The sequence below is a fragment of the Salvelinus alpinus genome, chromosome 24 (assembly GCF_045679555.1).
Source record: "Salvelinus alpinus chromosome 24, SLU_Salpinus.1, whole genome shotgun sequence".
NCBI classification, from domain to species: Eukaryota; Metazoa; Chordata; class Actinopteri; order Salmoniformes; family Salmonidae; genus Salvelinus; species Salvelinus alpinus.
The window spans coordinates 25,139,188-25,159,990 of NC_092109.1; the positions used below are offsets into that span (position 1 = coordinate 25,139,188).

General features: G+C 41.9%; 1 protein-coding gene across 2 annotated transcripts in view; it reads left to right on the forward strand.

The window, feature by feature from the left end:
* The first annotated feature begins 12,013 nt into the window (after positions 1-12,013).
* Positions 12,014-20,803, forward strand: part of LOC139552383 (leucine-rich repeat transmembrane neuronal protein 4-like) — a 158,651-nt gene continuing 149,861 nt past the window's right edge. Inside the window, exons 1-2 of one of the 2 annotated variants that reach the window (XM_071364097.1) lie at positions 12,014-12,788; positions 17,089-17,212. Coding sequence is in view for 1 of the 2 variants with exons in the window: in XM_071364096.1 (XP_071220197.1) it covers positions 12,785-12,788 (4 nt within the window). In the remaining variant the exon portion in view is untranslated. The remainder of the gene's footprint in view (positions 12,789-17,088; positions 17,213-20,803) is intronic. The other variant, XM_071364096.1, reaches the window with a different exon arrangement.

Below are 20,803 nucleotides of genomic sequence, written 5' to 3' on the forward strand. Positions count from 1 at the left end.
GGAGCAGTTTTGCATTGAAGAATGGACAAAAATCCCAGTGGCTAGATGTGCCAAGCTTATAGAGACATACCCCAAGAGACTTGCAGCTGTAATTGCTGCAAAAGGTGACTCTACAAAGTATTGACTTTGAGGGGGTGAATAGTTATGCACGCTCAAGTTTTTTTGTCTTATTTCTTGTTTCTTTCACAATAAAAAATATTTTGCATCATCAAAGTGATAGGCATGTTGTGTAAATCAAATGATACAACCCCCCCAAAAAACCAATTTTAATTCCACATTGTAAGGAAACAAAATAGGAAAAATACCAAGTGGATTCTTTCGCAACCCACTGTATGTAATGATATGAAACAAGATAGATTGTAAATGACTGTTCTATAAAACTATCACCTCTAACCCCCAGGCTACTATTGAACCCTTTTGGAATCATTCTTGCAGTCAGAGACAGGCCCCCTTTGTACTTTCCCTCTGCCCAAATACAATGCACATACTGTAGATCATTCCATCTAACACATAACACCATAATTGCTAATGCTAGGTTAATTATACAATTCGAAACCGATTTAAAACGCTCTCAAGTCAGTCACATTGTCTTTTGTGTGTTTGTGTGAGTGTAAAATAGGTTGTTCTCTCCATTCCCTTCTGGCACTGACCTTGGATGGCTCTGCTTCTCCATCACAGGTGAATGCACTTCAACAAAGGTGCAGCCTCCTAGCTCAGCCTGCTCCCAAAGGCCCCAGGAACTGCAAGATGGGGAAAACAAAAATACAACTGTGGATTATCCTTTTTTCCCTCTGTTTCTGCCTTCTATCATTTAACAAAGGGCAGAAGTAAAGGAGGTTCATGTTGCATGAACAGTTCGTCTCAAATAGGGAACATTAGATAAGATATGAAATTAAACAACAAACTCAAACAAGTCAAACAGATTAGCTGCACCAAACCAACAATCATTCTAAGGAAACAACAAAACCCAACACATATGAATATTTATCACCAACAACATTAAAATGTGCCCTTGAGAATGTTTTGCTCATGCAATTAAATTGGAAAAAGACGAAGCCAGTAAATAGTGATTCTGTTTGATGATTATCTTTTATTTGTGCCGATGAGTGTCTCTAATCACATTGGAGATGGAATGAAAGTGGAAGACCACAGGCTGCTCAAAGTTAAACCAGAGAAGATAAGAAACTTCAGCAGCCTGTAATTGGACCTCATTGATCCGTTGGGTTTTATAGATCATTATCATGTCACATTATGTAAATGTCTCTTCCTCACAAGAGCATTAGCAAATATCCCGTTCCTTTTATTTAAATCATCGTGGAACAGCTGCCGTGGACCTTTATGACTCACAGGGTAGAGTGGCAGTGGCAGCCAAGTACACAATGCATGACCATGTTTAAGGCAGGTGCTCTTGACATGTTGAGAATGTAAACATGGCAGTGAAGCCACAGAGAGTACCGTGTGGAAAGCAGTGACTCTGTTGTCAATAACAAAATTGGAAGCGATGTTAATTTGTGAAGGACCTGTTCTCATTGTTTCAATTCCATTCACATGGTGGTGAGATGTATTGATCTAAAGCTGACCTTGATGTTAGCATATTGTAGTGTATCCACTGTGAACTGAGTATGTGCTTACACACTTGAGATTAGCGGCCTGCCCATGTTCTACCCGTGTGAGCTTGTGTCCATGGAGACCCCGCAGGCAGAGACAGATGGAAAGGCACTCTCTGCCACACACAGATGCCCACCTCTTAGCTATCTTTACCATGTCTTCATAGGACAAAACACAGAGTGGAAGAAATATAGGCTCTTTATGTAAACACAATCACAGAAGAAGAGAAACCGCTAGTAGTAAAACCAAAACACAGCAAATCGGTGAGCCTGAACAGCCACACTGACAGCTTTGAGTCTGATTCAAAAATCACATCTAGTGTAATCTCGATTAACCCAGAACTAAAGTCTACTGTAATTGGTCAGCTGCTCGATGAAGTTCTGTGTCCAGAGAAGAGAAGAGATGAAGAAACGTTAAAACAAGGAGCGGAACAGGAACGAGGATCTCCACCCTCTCTCTTTGCAAGAGATTACATCTAATGTGAGATTGCATCTAATGTGTGGGATATATGTTTTGTGACATCTTTCAAAGGATTATGGCAGTGCAGTGCCAAAATGTGTATATCAACAACTCAACAATCCTCCTCTTTGATCTCATCTGATGGAGGTGCTTTGTGCTTTTTGTCTTTCGGGTAGTTAAACAATCACCCATTTATCTGTTTCCATGTACAGCCACTTCCAGCAACCTCTGCTACATGGTTTGTAACACAAGCCTCCAGATTGGCCCACAGCTTGGGGTAAAGGTTAATGGAGTAGACCCACAAATAAGGATTCACCGGCTCCAGCTTGTGTTGCTGCAACCTTGGCATCAACACCTCCTAATTCCTGGAGAAAACCTGGAAAAAAAAGATATGGTAACGTAAAAAACAGAACTTGTTCTTTATCTTCAGCTTACGTTATGATCTTTTTCTCTGTATAGACCGTTTCACAGATGATTCCCATTCAAGTGTCATCACCTGAATTTGGTGTCAGGAAGACAAACGCTTGAGGCAGATGGAGGTGATTGTGGCAGAGTTAAGATCAAAGGAAATGGGTTTATACATGATCCAGCAGCACTAAGAACATGGCCTGGCTTAATGTGAACATGAAGGTGATAGAACAGGGCTGTCCATCACCCTGGAGATAGTTGCCTGACGGGGAGGATTCTGTCACAGCCACTTTGCATACACATGCTGCAGACACACACACACATATGCCGGGTCTCTACATTCGCCATCTATTCAGGTGTTAATCAACGTGGACATCCATTAAAAGGTTATTGTTTTCTAAACTCATTAGTTCTTTCATCCTTAGAGATTTCAGTTTCTGTCTTCTTTATAGATCATTATTATGTCACATTAAGTAAATGTCTTTTTCTCATAATGTAACGGCTTTCTTCCAGGGGTGAAGGAGAGGACCAAAGTGCAGCGCGGTTAGTGTTCAACATGTTTAATTTGACGACAAGTGAACACTACAAACAACAAACAAAACAACAAACCGTGAAAACCGATACAGACCTATCTGGTGCAGAACACAAACACAGAGACAGGTAACAAACACCCACAAAACCCCAGTGAAACCCTGGCTGCCTTAGTATGACTCAATCAGAGACAAACGATACACACCTGTCTCTAATTGAGAATCATACCAGGCCGAACACAAAACCCAACATAGAAATACAAAACATAGACTACCCACCCAACACTCACGCCCTGACCAATAAAGACATACAAAACAAGAGAAAACAGGTCAGGAACGTGACACATAAGAGCATTAGCAAATATTCCGTAAATTTTATTTAAATCATTGTGAATCCAGAAATATGAGTTAATGGCTGTGCTGATTAGGTACTGTAGGTACAGTAAATATATGTCAATAAGGAAGAGCCTGTCAGTCGCACTTTTTTTGTGCATGAAAAATATACAATGCACCATCATATCTGAATCCAGTACCTCAGCTCCCTACAGCACAGTTTAAAGAAGGTATCAGTGAGGGACCTTAAAAAGACAATTGAAAGATCAATCCATAAAGTGCAGAGCGATGACACAGGTGTGCCCATGGGCTGTATTTCCCGAGGAGGAGAATTCACAGCCGTGGTCCATGGGCTGTATTTCCTGAGGAGGAGAATTGACAGCCGTGGTCCATGGGCTGTATTTCCCGAGGAGGAGAATTCATAGCCGTGGTCCATGGGCTGTATTTCCCGAGGAGAATTCACAGCCGTGGTCCATGGGCTGTATTTCCCGAGGAAGAGAATTCACAGCCGTGGTCCATGGGCTGTATTTCCCGAGGAGGAGAATTCACAGCCGTGGTCCATGGGCTGGCGCTGCTGCTGGATCCAGAACTTCACAGGCTATTTATTGTTTCACCCCTGTCAGCAGAATAGTCTCGGCTGGTTGAACTCCATCCAAAAGTAAACTCATCAGCCAAATTGGATGGGAGCGGATACATAAGTCCCTCTACAGGGTGGTGTGTTTTAAAAGGAGCAGAGAAAGTGTCAGAATAGGTGTCTGGCTCCATTTGAAGGAGTGCGCTGAACACAGGTAAAATGTCACAGCCTTTTTGGTTAATGCCCATCAAGGGGATAGGGAGTATAAGCAGGAAGGGATTCCAGCATCGTCGACAGACTCCGTGAAAGATATTTAGATAAAAAATGTACCATAAAAGACAGCTATGATCACGGTGACCTATTCATGTCCCTATGCCATTCTGAGGGATGGAGTTACTGAAAAGGTTGTATCCAGTTCTCTCAACTCAACAGAACTAACTTTAATTGGCCTCAACTCCACTAAACCCACTCCCCTAAACTCCACTCCACTTTCTAATGCTCAAGGCCTTTCATCTAATGTAAAATGTTTTCCCAATATGCTAGCATTGATTCTTAATGAATTTGAGAAGTGTTAGTGTTATTTCTATTGATGTCACAAAAGGCTCTGTGATAACATGTTACTCTGGCAGCAGCATGGGGTTCTAAGTAAACTCGAAATGTTCCTGTGAGTGGTACACACTGAACAACATTATAATGTTTGATGAACTACTGTGTGCTCAGTTACACATTGTTATACTGTATGCTCTGAATGCCTCCAACATATTTCAAAGATGTTACACTCAAACCCTTTTAACACCAGAACCTCCAAGGGTTGACACCTACATAAAGTGCCAAGTGCTTTCAAATAAAACATCTAAAAATACTACACACATGAAATGATCAAATGAGACATGAAACATGGCATACATATTTAATATGACAATATGTTATATTCCTTTCTCTTCATATCTGTAAAGTCTGTTTCACCTTGGAGTTAATAAATGTTACTACCCCAGAGTCAATGACACATTACACATTCAGCTGTGTTATTGCTTGTTTTAAAACATCCAGCACTGCAAATGTTGCATGGGTGGTGCCGAGGGAATAGAATCGACAAAGTGCCACTGGCATTCCAATAGAGATTAGTGTCAGAACCCACATAGTAAAATGCCACAGACATCAACAACAAACAACAACAGCTAAAATATAGTTTTAGATCAGAAATTTACTGGCTACATATTTTACAATATTTTTACTGGATACATTTATCCTTGATTACTTCACCAGAGATGTGTTAGAGTTCAATATCCTGAAACTTCTGCAGAAAAATAAACAGGAAATATCTCCTCTAGTCTTGAAGTTATTCTTAACATTTAGCAAGCATGCTATCCCTAACTAGATCAACTGTGAGCTTTTGCTTGTTTTTCCCTATACAGTTACAGACAAACCTGAAAGACTATGATTGAGTATATGTACATTTACAATTGAAGTTGCAGGATATACACTGAACAAAATGTAAACGCAACATGTAAAGTGTTGGTCTGGTTTCATGAGCTCAAATAAATAGTCACAGAAATGTTCCATATGCACAAAAAGCTTATTTCTCTCAAATTTTGTGCACAAATTTGTTTACATTCCTGTTAGTGAGCACTTTGCCAAGATAATCCCTCCACCTTACAGGTGTGGCACATCAAGAAGCTGATTAAACAGCATGATCATTACACAGGTGCACCTTGTTCTGGGGACAATAAAAGGCCAATTTAAAATGTGCAGTTTTGTCACACAACACAATGCTACAGAGCATGCAATTGGCATGATGACTGCAGGAATGTCCAACAGAGCTGTTGCCAGAGAATTTTATGGTAATTTCTCTACCATAAACTGCCTCCAACGTCGTTTTAGAGAATTTGGCAGTATGTCCAACCGGCCTCACAACCGCAGACCACATGTAACCACGCCAGCCCAGGAATTCCACATCCGGCTTCTTAACCTGCGGGATCGTCTGAGGAGGGGTGAGGAGTATTTCTCTCCATAATAAAGCCCTTTTGTGGGGAAAAACATATTCTGATTGGCTGAGCCTGGCTCCCCAGTGTGTGGGCCTGGCTTCCAAGTGGGTGGACCTATGCCCATAGCTGCAATCATGGCTGCCCAGAGATGTGAAACCCATAGATTAGGGCCTAATGAATCTCTTTCAATTGACTGATTTCCTATGAACTATAACTCTGAAAAATCTTTGAAATTGTTGCATGTTGCATTGATATTTTTGTTCAGCATATACAGTACCAGTCAAAAGTTTGGACACACCTACTAATTCAAGGGTTTTTCTTAATGTTCTACATTGGAGAAAAATAGTGAAGATATCAAAACTATGAAATAACACATATGGAATCATGTAGTAACCAAACAAGTGATAAACAAATCAAAATTAATGTTATATTCTTCAAAGTAGCCACCCTTTGCCTTGATGACAGCTTTGCACACTCTTGGCATTGTCTCAAGCAGCTTCACCTGGAGTGCTTTTCTAACAGTCTTGAAGGAGTTCCCACATATGCTGAGCACTTGTTGGCTGCTTTTCCTTCACTCTGTGGTCCAACTCATCCCAAACCATCTCAATTCGGTTGAGGTCAGGTAATTACAGAAAATTGTAAAAATAATATATAGTTGAAGTCGGAAGTTTACATACACCTTAGCCAAATACATTTAAACTCAGTTTTTCACAATTCCTGACGTTTAATCGTAGTAAAAATGTCCTGTCTTAGGTTAGTTAGGATCACCACTTTATTTTTAGAATGTGAAACATCAGAATAATAGTAGAGAGAATGATTTATTTCAGATTTTATTTCTTTCATCACATTCCCAGTGGGTCAGAAGTTTACATACACTCAATTAGTATTTGGTAGCATTGCCTTTAAATTGTTTAACTTGGGTCAAACGTTTCGGGTAGCCTTCACAAGCTTCCCACAATAAGTTGGGTGAATTTTGGCCCATTCCTCCTGACAGAGCTGGTGTAACTGAGTCAGGTTTGTAGGCATCCTTGCTGGCACACACTTTTTCAGTTCTGCCTACAAATTTTCTATGTGATTGAGGTCAGGGCTTTATGATGGCCACTCCAATACCTTGACTTTGTTGTCCTTAAGCCATTTTGCCACAACTTTGGAAGTATGATTGGGGTCATTGTCCATTTGGAAGACCCATTTGCAACCAAGCTTTAACTTCCTGACTGATGTCTTGAGATTTTGCTTCAATATATCCACATCATTTTCTTTCCTGATGATGCCATCTAATTTGTGAAGTGCACCAGACCCTCCTGCAGCAAAGCACCCCCACAACATGATGCTGCCACCCCCGTGCTTCACGGTTGGGATGTTGTTCTTCGGCTTGCAAGCCTCCCCCTTTTTCCTCCATACATTATGGCCAAACAGTTCTATTTTTGTTTCATCAGACCAGAGGACATTTCTCCAAAAAGTACGATCTTTGTACCCATGTGCAGTTGCAAACCATAGTCTGGCTTTTTTATGGTGGTTTTGGAGCAGTGGCTTCTTCCTTGCTCAGCGGCCTTTCAGGTTATGTCAATATAGGACTCGTTTTACTGTGGATATAGATACTTTTGTACTTGTTTCCTCCAGCATCTTGGAATTATGATACTGTGATTTATAAGTGAAATAACCTATCTGTAAACAATTGTTGGAAAAATGACTTGTCATGCTGTTACGTCCGTCGTTGAATGAATGAGACCAAAGTGGAAAGTGTTCATGATATTTAATACTGAAAACACCGACAAACCAACAAAATATATATTAACTTAAAGTTCTGCAGGGCAGACAGCAACTGTGCAAAAACAAGATCCCACAAACTAGGGTGGAAAACAGCGATAGACAGCTGCCAACAAAGAAATAGAAAACTAGAATGCCCACCCAAATCACACCCTGACCTAACCAAATAGAGAAATAAAAAGGCTCTCTAAGGTCAGAGCGTGACAGTAGCGTGACAGGACTCCGGCCGCAAAACCTGACTCTATGAGGGAGAGTCCGGGTGGGCATCTAGCCTCGGTGATGGCTCCGGTTCGGGGCGTTCACCCCGCTCCGCTTGCTGATCCCTCCACTTCCGTGGAACCGGACCGTGGATCGTCGCCGAAGGCTCCGGACAGTAGACCATTGCCAGAGGAACCGGACCGTAGATTGTCGCTGAAGGAACCAGACTGTAGATCGTCGCCGGGGACTCCGGACCGTGGATCGTCGCCGGGGGCTCTGGACTGCCGACCGTCGCCGGAGGCTCTGGACTGCTGACCGTCGCCGGAGGCTCTGGACTGCTGACCGTCGCCGGAGGCTCTAGACTGCAGACTGTCGCCGGAGGCTCTGGACTGCAGAACGTCGCCGGAGGCTCTGGACTGCAGAACGTCGCCGGAGGTTCCATACTGTGGACCGTCTCAGGAGGTTCCGGACTGTGGACCGTTTCAGGAGGTTCAGGACTGTGGACCGTCTCAGGAGGTTCAGGACTGTGGAGCGTCTCAGGAGGTTCCGGGCCGTGGATTATCACTGCAGGCTTCGTGCCATGGATCATCACTGGAGGCTTCGGGCCATGGATCATCACTGGAGGCTTCGGGCCATGGATCATCACAGGCTTCGGGCCATGGATCATCACTGCAGGCTCCGGGCCATGGATCATCACTGGAGGCTTCGTGCCATGGATCATCACTGCAGGCTCCGGGCCATGGATCATCACTGGAGGCTCCGGGCCATGGATCATCACTGGAGGCTTCGGGCCATGGATCATCACTGGAGGCTCCGGGCCATGGATCATCACTGGAGGCTTCGGGCCATGGATCATCACTGGAGGCTTCGGGCCATGGATCATCACTGGAGGCTTCGGGCCATGGATCACCACTGGAGGCTTCGTGCCATGGATCATCACTGGAGGCGCCGGGCCATGGATCATCACTGGAGGCTTCGTGCCATGAATCATCACTGGAGGCCGGGTGCGTAGAGCTGGCACAGGATGCACCGAGCTGGAGAGACGCACTGGAGGCCTGGTGCGTACAGCGGGCACAGAGCTTACCAGGCTGGGGAGACGCACTGGAGGCCTGGTGCGTAGAGCTGGCAAAGGGCTTATCGGGCTGGGTAGACGCACAGGAGATCGTGTGCGTGGAGCTGGCACAGGATATACTGGGCCGTGAAGATGCACCGGAGGTCTGGAGCGCAGAGCTGGCACAACACATCCTGGCTGGATGCTCACCCTAGCCCGGCAACTGCGTGGCGCTGGCACAGGACGTACAGGGCTGTGAAGGCGCACCGGGGACACAGTGCGCAGGATATCCTGGGCCGAGGAGGCGCACTGGAGGTCTGGAGCGTAGAGCTGGCACAACGCTTCCTGGCTGGATGCTCACCCTCATATACTGGTCAAACGTTTTAAAACACCTACTTATTCAGGGGTTTTTCCTTATGTTTACTATTTTCTACATTGTAGAATAATAGTGAAGACATCAAAACTATGAAATAACACATATGGAATCCTGCAGTAACCAAAAAAGTGTTAAATGAATCAAATTTGATTTTATATTTTGAGATTCTTCAAATAGCCACCCTTTGCCTTGATGACAGCTTTGCACACTCGTGGCATTCTCTCAACCAGTGTCAACTGGAATACTTTTCTAACAGTTGAAGGAGTTCCGACATATGCTGAACACTTGTTGGTTACTTTTCCTTCACTCTGACTCATCCTAAACCATCTCAATTTGGTTGAGGTTGGGGGATTGTGGAGGCCAGGTCATCTGATGCAGCACTCCATCACTCTCCTTCTTGGTCAAATAGCCCTTACACATCCTGGAGGAGTGTTGGGTCATTGTCCTGTTGAAAAACAAATTATAGTCCCACTAAGTCCAAACCAGATGGGATGGCGTATCGCTGCAGAATGCTGTGGTGGCCATGCTGGTTAATTGTGCCTTGAATTCTAAATAAATCACCAACAGTGTCACCAGCAAAGCACACCCACACCATAACACCTCCTCCTCCATGCTTCACGGTGGGAAATACACATGCAGAGATCATCCGTTCACATCTTACAAAGACACGGCAGTTGGCACCAAAAATCTCCAATTTGGACTACAGACCAAAGACTAATTTCCACCGGTCTAATGTCCATTGCTCGTGTTTCTTTGCCCAAGCAAGTCTCTTCTTATTGGTGTCCTTTAGTAGTGGTTTCTTTGCAGCAATTCGACCATGAAGGCCTGACTCACACAGTCTCTTCTGAACAGTTGATGTTGAGATGTTTCTGTTACTTGAACTCTGTGAAGCATTAATTTGGGCTGCAATTTCTGAGGCTGGTAACTCTAATGAACTTATCCTCTGCAGCAGAGGTAACTCTGGGTCTTCTTTTCCTGTGGCGGTCCTCAAGAAAGATAGTTTCATCATAGCGCTTGATGGTTTTTGTGACTGCACTTGAAGACACTTTCAAAGTTCTTGAAATGTTCCATATTGACTGACCTTTTTGTCTTAAAGTAATGATGTACTGTCGTTTCTCTTTGCTTATTTGAGCTATTCTTGCCATAAAATGGACTTGATCTTTTACCAAATAAAGCTATCTTCTGTATAGCCCCCCTACCTTGTCACAACACAACTGATTTGCTCAAACGCATTAAGAAGGAAAGAAATTCCACAAATTAACTTTTTACAAGGCACACCTGTGAATTGAAATGCAACCTCATGAAGCTGGTTGATAGAATGCCAAGAGTGTACAAAGGTGTCATCAAGGCAAACGGTTACTATTGGAAGAATCTCAATTATAAAATATATTTTGATTTGTTTAACACTTTTTTGGTTACTACATGATTCCCTGTGTGTTATTTCATAGTTTGATATCTTCACTATTATTCTACAATGTAGAAAATTATAAAAATAAAGAAAAACCCTTGAATGAGCAGGCATTCTAAAACGTTTGATCTTTAGTGTTTATATAAGCATCCAGTTTAAGTTTCCAGTGAGGCTCATGATTATCATCTTGTATCTAAATCAGTACTCAGATGATCAGGTTATGATCTTGAGTATGTGTCTAATCAGCATCACTCTGTAGTCAGTTACACATGGTTCCAGCGGTAATAAATGCAACGCAGGATCTCAGTAAATTCCCTCAACGTACATTGGAGACTGGCAACAACAGCCAGCCAGTTCAGCACCTGAACAGCGATCAGGACGAGCTTCTCGTTGCACTCCATTGCACTCCAATGCGCCCTGCTTCCATTTCAGCACTGGACAGCGACTCTGGTCACGCATGCTGTTTGAGTTATTTGCACAATAGTGAAACTTGATAAAACAGAGGGACGGCAAATACGCTATATTAACTTGTTTCTTTCTTTGGGTTAATGTTGTATTCCCAAAACTAAAGTGGCATACAAACACCGATGCAAAGGTTCAGATATTATTTGATGTAACAATCCATCAAACAAACAGCCTTACAGCACAGAGTTGTTTATTACTCTCATTGCATGAGAATTCAACCAACAGCACGGGCAAAACTGTAGGTTTCTGCATTAAAGACGGGAGGTAAAGTGCACATTATCCGTAATTAGTTCTGCGACGAGGAGCCGCGGGAGACGTCCGATAAAAATGACAGCCATGACCGGGCATCTTGTTCCATTAAGTGTCGTTGTGCGCAACCCCTATTTATGCTTGAAACCTTCAGAGACTAAATGCGCCGCATCCAGCCAGCCAATGTGACACGCTCAAATTAACTTTATTCCCCAACCAACCCAAGTTCTGAGTTGCTTTTTTAATCGCAAATAAAATTGAGGACTGGTGCATACTATTACCTGGTTTCTATTCTCCGTGGTGTCTAGGCTATTGCGTTTTCTCTCTCGTACATTAGGCTACAGTAAAAACACAATCTCAAATCGCACAATCAAACAATTGAAAACGGTGAAAGTACATGTAGCCTTCCATTAGGCATAAATCTAGGCTAGTGTGCTAATTGCTACCGTGCAAGAGAGTGTCCATTGTCAGCATCAGAGAATGTCCCTTTCTCTCTGACTATATTTTTTCAACATATACACAGCCGGCAGAGACGTGTACTGTATGCTGAGGGAAAGCCGAGGGAAATATATATTTATGCGGGGGTACTCTCTCACCAGAAGAGGGCATTCCGATTCTGCCTGAAAAAGTTGCCGTGATACACGCGGAAGTGTTAACTACTCAAACGCTTGCACTTATGTTCTATCTGGTTTCAGCGAGGAGGAGAGATAATAGAGGTGAAAGGGGGAATGTTCATCCTGAATGATTTTGGTTTGTTTACCGAGTTAAACTACCGTTAGCAGACCCTTTGAATTTTCCTCTGATCAGGTAAAGCTTCTTTAGGTGTGAATACCCTGTCAGTCATCGCAAGATTTATATGTCGCTTTTCACTGGGGAGATCTTCTGGTGTTCACAAAGCCTCTTGGGCAAATCGTTGTTTGCGCTTTATGAGATAATGGATGGATAGAGAGTGACGAGAAAGTATCAACTGGAATCTTTCAACTGTCATGCTTATTTTTGGATTGTCATTTGTGACTTGGATGTGGCATTGTTTACTCTCTGTGGCGCTGTTGATATTGGACCCAACAATTTTACGCGGGAATTATGTGCACGGATATGATAGAAAACTAGATCGGGATTTTCGTCTGTCGTTGGGAATAGCGAGATATGTTCCATGGTGAATCTAAGGGATTGACACACGGATACCCCTCTGACTCGCTTAAATTCCGGGGTCAGCGACGGGCAGGTGCGTGTTGGAATCGGCGGCTGCGCGCAGTGACTGGGGTCGTGGATTAGAACCACACCGTTTGAGGAGAGCGCGTGTCATGCGGACTCGGGTGTCGCACGCTGGAAGGCTTTAAAACCTGTGGCCAGGAGCTGACAGATAAGCGGATATGGGTAAGTAGGCTATATGTGCCTGTAAATGTATCATATCTGCTTCATGTAGGGAAAACGAGAGTAAGCTAATGCGTCTTTTCCCTAAAATTCTCTCACACAATGCCAGTAACGCGAAATGATCTGGGATGTTCAGAAAAAAAAAAGTATTATTGCAATTTCGAGATTTCACAAAGCATTGTTAATTTGTAAGTGTTATAAAACCAATTCAGCACACTCTTATCGTTTTGAATAGCCATGATGTGCCCAAAACAGTCAACAGTCACAGAGCTGCAATATGGTTCGTTTTTTCTATCTCCTTGCGGTATTACATGCGATGAATGTCTTTGTGAGATTAACAATTGGACACATAACAAATACGCAAATATGCCGTTCTAGCTTAGCCTGTGATTGCATCTGAAATAACTGTTCCGTTTACAAAAAAGCTCTATAGTCGAATGCATCCGTTCATTAGCTTATGTCTAGAGCCTCCTATTTCTTCTTTACTGCTTTAAGAAGCAGACTGAATCCAGATCATTGATTGGGACTGGAATGCTAATCATGTTTTATGTTGGATGCAAGTCAACTTCACAAAGCGTGGTCCTGCATAATTATCGACAACCCGTTCATGGTTGTGTTTTCCTTCATTTAGTGATCTAAACGTGTCAGTAGTAGCCTATGTCCAACAATAACCGAGAACAGATCATTTGAGTTTCATGAGTATATATGCGTTTTGTATTTGTATTTATTGTGGATACCCATTAGCAGCAGCTACTCTGCCTGGGGTCCTGCGAAATTAAGGCAGTTATTTACAATTAAAAACATTGCATTACATTTCACAACTGATTTCACAACAGATTAAGTGTGTGCACTCAGGCCGCTACTCTTCCACTACATACTACAACACAAAATCCATGTACGTGTGTATAGTGCGTATGTTATCATGTGTGAGTGTGTATGCGTGTGTCTGTGTTTCTCTTCACAGTCCCCGCTGATCCATAAGGTGTATTTTATTCTGTTATAAGCTGTAATTTTTTTATCTGTAGGTCGATACATTAAGCAACATGCAGATTAATTACGCAGATAAACTTTACTCATGAGATCATCATTTTGCTTTGCTATATCAAATCATACATATAGGCTAGTCGTGTGTGCACCTGCTCTTTGATAAGCGGTGAAGACAGTCTGTTATGTCCTCTCTTGCTCTTTGGTCGTTGAGAGACGATTGGGAAGCATTTCTGTTATTTGACCTGGCATCTACAATAGGCTTAATGAATGCAATTTGGAGCGCGAACAGCCTGCAAATCGTGCATCAAATTGTGTGAGCATGTTCGCTCAAGTGTGTGTGTGTGTGTTCGGTGCGTGTGTCTATGCATGTGGTTGCTTGAGTTTCTGAGTATTTAAATCATCAGTATGTTTGTGTTGACAGTTCATTTAGGCCTACGTGTTTTTCTCTCTGTCTTTGCTACCTCTGTTATTGTCGCCCGAGGTATAGCCTAATCTCCACAGCCTTTATTTAACTTACACAGATGGCCAAGTGCACTGGCTATGCAGTGCCATTAATTGTAAGGTGGCACGATGTATCGACCTACAGTAGGCTACTGCACTGCATCGATACATTGTTTACCTAAAGGAACATTGGAATCAAAGAGCCATTGAAATATGAATGGGCTCAGTTTTAAATTGTACAATTGCTCTGAAATAACAATAATAATAATTCTAAATGCTCACATATAAATATGACTACACATTATTTAATAGTTAGTTTTGCACTATCCTGTTCACTCCTAGGAAAAAAAAGATTCTGGATAGAACATAGAAGGGTTCTATTGCTTGCTTCATATATGGCACCCCTAAAGGTTCTATATAGGACCCTTTTATAGGGTGCTTTGATCAAAAACCCAGGGGTTCTTTACTGAACCATAATTGGTTCCATATAGAAGCCTTGGGTACCATATATATTCCATTTCTATGGAACCAATTTCAGTTCTATATAGAACCTTTAGGGGTGCCATATATGAAGCAAGCATTGCACCCTTTTTGGTTATATCTAGAACCTTTTCTCTAAGAGTTTAGTCTATATAGATATAGCTTGAGCACTTGGAATTGCTAATGACAATGCAGGATGGATTGCATTGATCGTGCTTTTACTCTCTTCCTTAGGCAACAGGCAAAATACTCGTATACTTGTACTTTAATGCATTGTTTCCTGTTTTTTGTTTGTTTGTTTGTTTGTTTTCTATGAATATGCTTCTCAATCCAACCTGGTCTCAGAGCATTTCATATTATTCTGTATGTAAATCCGAGAAACTCAATTTCGTGTGATATGTCACGTTTCATATGGTATGTATTAATTTGTGGATGCCCATCACCATTTGTTACTAATTACAACTCACATTATATGTTCCCGAATTTGCAAAACGTACAATATTTGAGAAATTTGCAAAACATACTATACAAATTAGCGAAACCTATGATATCTTACTAATTTTAACTAGGTTGCTAACATTAGCTAGCTGGCTAACATTAGCTAGACTAGGGATTAGGGTTAGAGGTTAGAGGTTAGGGTTAAGTTTAGGAGTTAGGTTAAGGTGTTAGGGTTAGGGGAAGGATTAGCTTAAAGGGTTAAGATTAGGGTTATCTAAAAGGGTTAAGGTTAGGGTTAGGGAAAGGGTTAGCTAAAAGGGTTAAGTTTAGGGTTAGGGGAAGGGTTAGCTAACATGCTAAGTAGTTGCAAAATAGCTAAGAAGTAGTAAGTAGTTGAAAAGTTGCTAATTAGCAAAAATGCAAAAGTTGTCCGTGATGAGATTCGACCTCGTAAACCTTTATGTTGCTAGACATTCCCGAATATATCCCTACCCATCAACCCTGACCAACCACCCTACTTTCGTTTTGCCTTAAGTAACCATCTGTCTATGTAACCATACCAAACGTAACATTTGCTATGTTATGTCTAGTCTATGAGACCAGGCTGTTTCATCATATCCCCCATTTGCACAACATACTTGCCAGCTTGCAATACAATATTTCAACCACTAGCAGATGCATATGTATGGTCTAGAGTTTATGGGGTGGAGAGCACATTCTCACATCAAGTACATTTTTTATCAATGCCAACTTTTGTGTGAACTGGCGCACGCACATTTTGGGGTAAATTTTGTATGTATGCTCGGTTGAGGCCCATGGGGCCTCATTTATCAAAGGGGTGTGGGCACATAAAAGACTCTAAAACTTGTGTGCGCCAGTTTTCCCGCAAAGGTTTTGAACTTGATGGAAAGTGTGCGTATCTCCACGCAAATCTCAAACCATGCATGCACACAACTTCTAGAAGGTTGATCTACTGTATTGCAAGAAATAGGCTTATTTTTCATTTGGGGAAATGGGAGGTGTTTGATGCACTGGAATTATACTATTGGTAGGCTAATAAAAGCATTAGATATAGACCTGATGATAAAACAGAACCATTTGCCCTGGGTAAAGAGATTGCATAGCAGCATGTTATCTAATGTGTTTATTTCACTTTTATTATAGGCCTAAATCATAATCATATTGCAGGACATGTCTCTCCTTTTCTGACATAACTGGTTTAAATTATTCCCACTACAGAAATAGTAGGCTACCATTTATCAATCGCTCATTCAATAGCAAAGCATGCTCAAAAGTACTGTACACTGAACGAGAATATAAATGCAACATGTTACAATTTCAAAGATTTAACTGAGTTACAGTTCATATAAGGAAATCAGTCAATTGAAATATATTCATTAGGCCTAAATCTACGGCTTTCACATGCCTGGGAATACAGATATGCATCTGTCGGTCACAGACACCTTAAAAAAAAGGTAGGGGCGTAGATCAGAAAACCAGTCAGTATCTGGTGTGACCATCATTTGCCTAATGCAGCGCGACACATCTCCTTCACAATGAGTTGATCAGGCTGTTGATTGTGGCCTGTGGAATGTTGTCCCACTCCTCTTCAGTGGCTGTGTGAAGTTGCTGGATATTGACGGGAACTGGAACACGCTGTCATACATGTTGATCCAGAGCATCCCAAACATGCTCAATGGGTGGCATGTGTGGTGAGTTTGCAGTGGAAGAACTGGGAAATGTTCAGCTTCCAGGAATTGTGTATAGATCCTTGTGACATGCATTATCATACTGAAACATGAGGTGATATCGGCAGATGAATGGCACGATAATGGCTCTCAGGATCTCGTCATGGTATCTCTGTCCATTCAAATTGCCATCAATAAAATGCAATTATGTTCGTTGTCCATAGCTTATGCCTACCCATACCATAACCCGTGGGGTACTCTGTTCACAGCGATGACAGCAAACCGATCGCCCACACGACGCCATACATGCTGTCTGCCATCTGCCCAGTAAAGTTGAAACCGGAATTCATTTGTGAAGAGGACACTCCTCCAGCGTGCCAGTGGCCATCGAAGGTGAGTATTTGCCGACTGAAGTTGGTTACGATGGTCAGGTCAAGACCCTGGTGAGGACAACAAGCATGCAGAGGAGATTCTCTGAGACAGTTTCTGACAGTTTGTGCAGAAATTATTAGGTTGTGCAAACCCACATTTTCATCCGCTGTCCCTCTGGCTGGTCTCAGATGATCGAAGGTGAGCATTTGCCCACTGAAGTTGGTTACGACGCCAAACTGCAGTCAGGTCAAAACCCTGATGAGGACGATGAGCATGTAGATGAGCTTCCTTGAAATGGTTTCTGACAGTTTAGTGCAGAAATGATTCGGTTGTGCAAACCCACATTTTCAAATGCTGTCTGGGTGGTTGGTCTCATACGATCCCACAGGAGGTCCTGGGCTGGTTACACGTGGTCTGCGGCTGTAAGGCTGGTTGGACGTACTGCCACATTCTCTAAAACAACGTTGGAGGTGGCTTATGGTAGAGAAGTGAACATTAAATTCTCTAGCAACTGCTCTGGAGGACATTCCTGCAGTCAGTATGCCAATTGAAAGCTCCCTCAAAACTTGAGACCAAAATTTGGTAAAGGAGAAATGCTCACTCTCAGGGATGTATTCAAATTTGTGCGCAAAATATGAGAGAAATAAGCCATTTGTGCATATGGAACATCTTTTATTTCAGCTCATGAAACATGGGACCAACACTTTACATGTTGCCTTAATATTTTTGTTCAGTGTAAATAGAACAGTAAATTGACAGTATGTGACAGTATGGGTTGGCTACTGTTTTGCTGTGCGATAGGTTTAGGAGCACGACATCAAAGTCTATTTCATTTCAGAGCCTGTAGGCTACAAAGGCAGTATAGAAAAACCCAATCATGTATTGATAAACAAAATGTTGAATAACAATTTGTCTTTCGCATAGAGTTGTGGGTTGTTGCATTTACTTTTAATTTGTTTGAAAGGACAATCAAATTTGTAGAATACACAGCTACTGTTTGGAACTCGCTAAGCAGCATGCATTTTTTATTTGGATAAGTCACAACAACGTTCTGCCCACACCTCTACAGAAATCAAATTTGCCATTGATTTTTTGGAGGGAACTTTCATGGCCCAGTTCCACATCTCCAAATCATACAGCAAATACATTTTTTATTTATTAACAAAAAAGGTGAATGGAGGGCGTTTTCCAGTCGAGGTTGTGGCGCTCGTTTTACGACCGCACATATAATATGGCTCTGATTTATCAATGAAAACATGCCTGTATGTTGCATGTGACAGTTTGATAATAACAATAATTTTTTGCGCACACAAATCCTAGAACCTCCACGTACGCCAGAATTTAGTATGAAATGTACGCATGGTTGATAAATGAGGCCCCCGGAGAGGGCAGCAGGGCAGGGGTGGCTCTGAGAGAGGATGTGACAGAGTCATCAATAGTGTTGTGAGTGCTGGGGGTTGATTGGTTATTCTCAGTCACTCCACCCTGACGGAACCCTTCCCGCCAGGGGAAATCAGAAAACAGACACAAGGACAAAACAACTCTACACTAACACACGTCTCTGTGTGCGTGCACGCACATTTGGATACTGGTGTATTGAGGAGAATCCACCACAAACTTTCTCTTCATCCAGTTGCCCTTGTTTGTACTGTAGACCACCTACTTCAGTAACTGCAAATAGCCAATGTATCTGCTCTGCATTTCTGTGATTACACAAAGACATCTGCGTATCCTCAGAACATTGGGGCAATACACACAGGACAGGAAGCGCTGGTTCCCAAGCACCAGGGAAATGGGACTGCTTTGGCTGGCTAGTACTCATCTCAATGTTAATTGGAGACTAATAGGATGGCTTAGGCTGGTCTGAGGGGACGTCCTTCCCTAAGCGTTAGGCTCGTGTCCAGACACAATGTGGGCATGGCTGCGCCTGATAGCAGTTTTGTTAATGGCAAAAAAACACAACAATGAGCCACTTGGGTGTTCAAAGATCATAGCGTAGTGCATATTTGCCAGGCTATGATTTATTTATCTTGACAGTAGGTCAGCTGTGTGCTCTTCCTCTCATTCTTTGTTAAAGTTTAAAAACAAAAGGATCCATATCCCTGCCATCGTAGTTGTATTGTAGTAGTCTTAGTAGTAGTGGTAGTAGTATTGGTAGTAGGAGTAGCGGAAGCAGAGAGATTCTGTTATTATAAGGGGATAAGTAGTAAATTGACTTATACAGTTAATCCTAGCATGGCAATCACAATAAAAAGCAAAGGTGTACCAAGGATATGGGGAACAAACCAATGATTGGAACATGGATGATTATGGCTATGCAGTTCAAGGGGAAAAAATAACAACTGAAGTGGTAATGGGAGAGTGTTAGGAATGAAGAGGTGATATATAGTTAATCGGCTGATATGGTAACCAAATGGTAATGATAAGGGAAGTATGGTAGAGAGGTGGTTCTCGCTACACACAGCTCATGAGTGACACCTCTGAAGGCGACCTATGTTCCTCTCCGAATAAGATAAGAGGATATGAGGAGAGGAAGATGGCTTAGTGAATCATTAGTGCACAGAGTGCTCATTAAACCACACATAGTGTCAGTCAGGGCATAAAGGTGCCGAATGAAGAAGGCTCAAGCTAAAGTATGTATCTCACAAGCTATGTTAATAAAGCTACACATCTCTTAGGAGGATGTGTAAATGTACACTAAATCTGATGAACACACAATTCATTTAAGCTGCCCACAATATATCACATGAAAGACATGGAAAAACATGCAATGACATTTTCTTTACAGTAAATAAACAATGTTGTGTTCTATAATGTTGAATTGCCTAATTAGAGTAAAAAAAATACAAAACTTTGTTTGTTTTTGAAACACAGGAATATACATTTTTTGTTGTTCTGTTGTACTGATATTTTAACAAATTTGACATGAGTAAAAAAACACTGCAGATAGAGAAATCATGTGTTAAGCTTTTGATCAGCATTTTCTTGTTAGTAATTTATCTACTAGACTAGAGACTAACTAAAGACTAACTAAAGACTAACTAAAGAAAACAAAAGAATTGATGGAGGACCTGGTTCAATCAAAAGCTGTCATACATTATCTTTAGAATCCCAAGGTTCACACACATACACACACACACAAACAAACAAACAAACAAACAAATAAACAAACAGAGAGAGAGAGAATCAATCAATAACATGTATTTTATAAAGCCCTTTTTACATCAGCAGTTGTCACAAAGTGCTTACAGTGCATTGGGAAAGTATTCAGATCCTTTTTCCACATTTTGTTACACTACAGCCTTATTCTAACAAACAGTTTTGTATCAATCTACACACAATACCCCATAATGCCAAAGCAACATTTGTAAAAATATTTTTTATATTTTTTAAAATATTTTTTTAGCAAATTCATAAAAAATGTTATTTTTTAAATATCACATTTACATAAGTATTCAGACCCGTTACTCATTACTTTGGCAGCGATTACAGCCTCGCGTCTTCTTGGGTATGATGCTACTAGCTTGGCACACCTGTATTTGGGGAGTTTCTCCCATTCTTCTCTGCAGATCCTCTCAATATCTGTTAGGTTGGATGTGGAGCGTTGCTGCA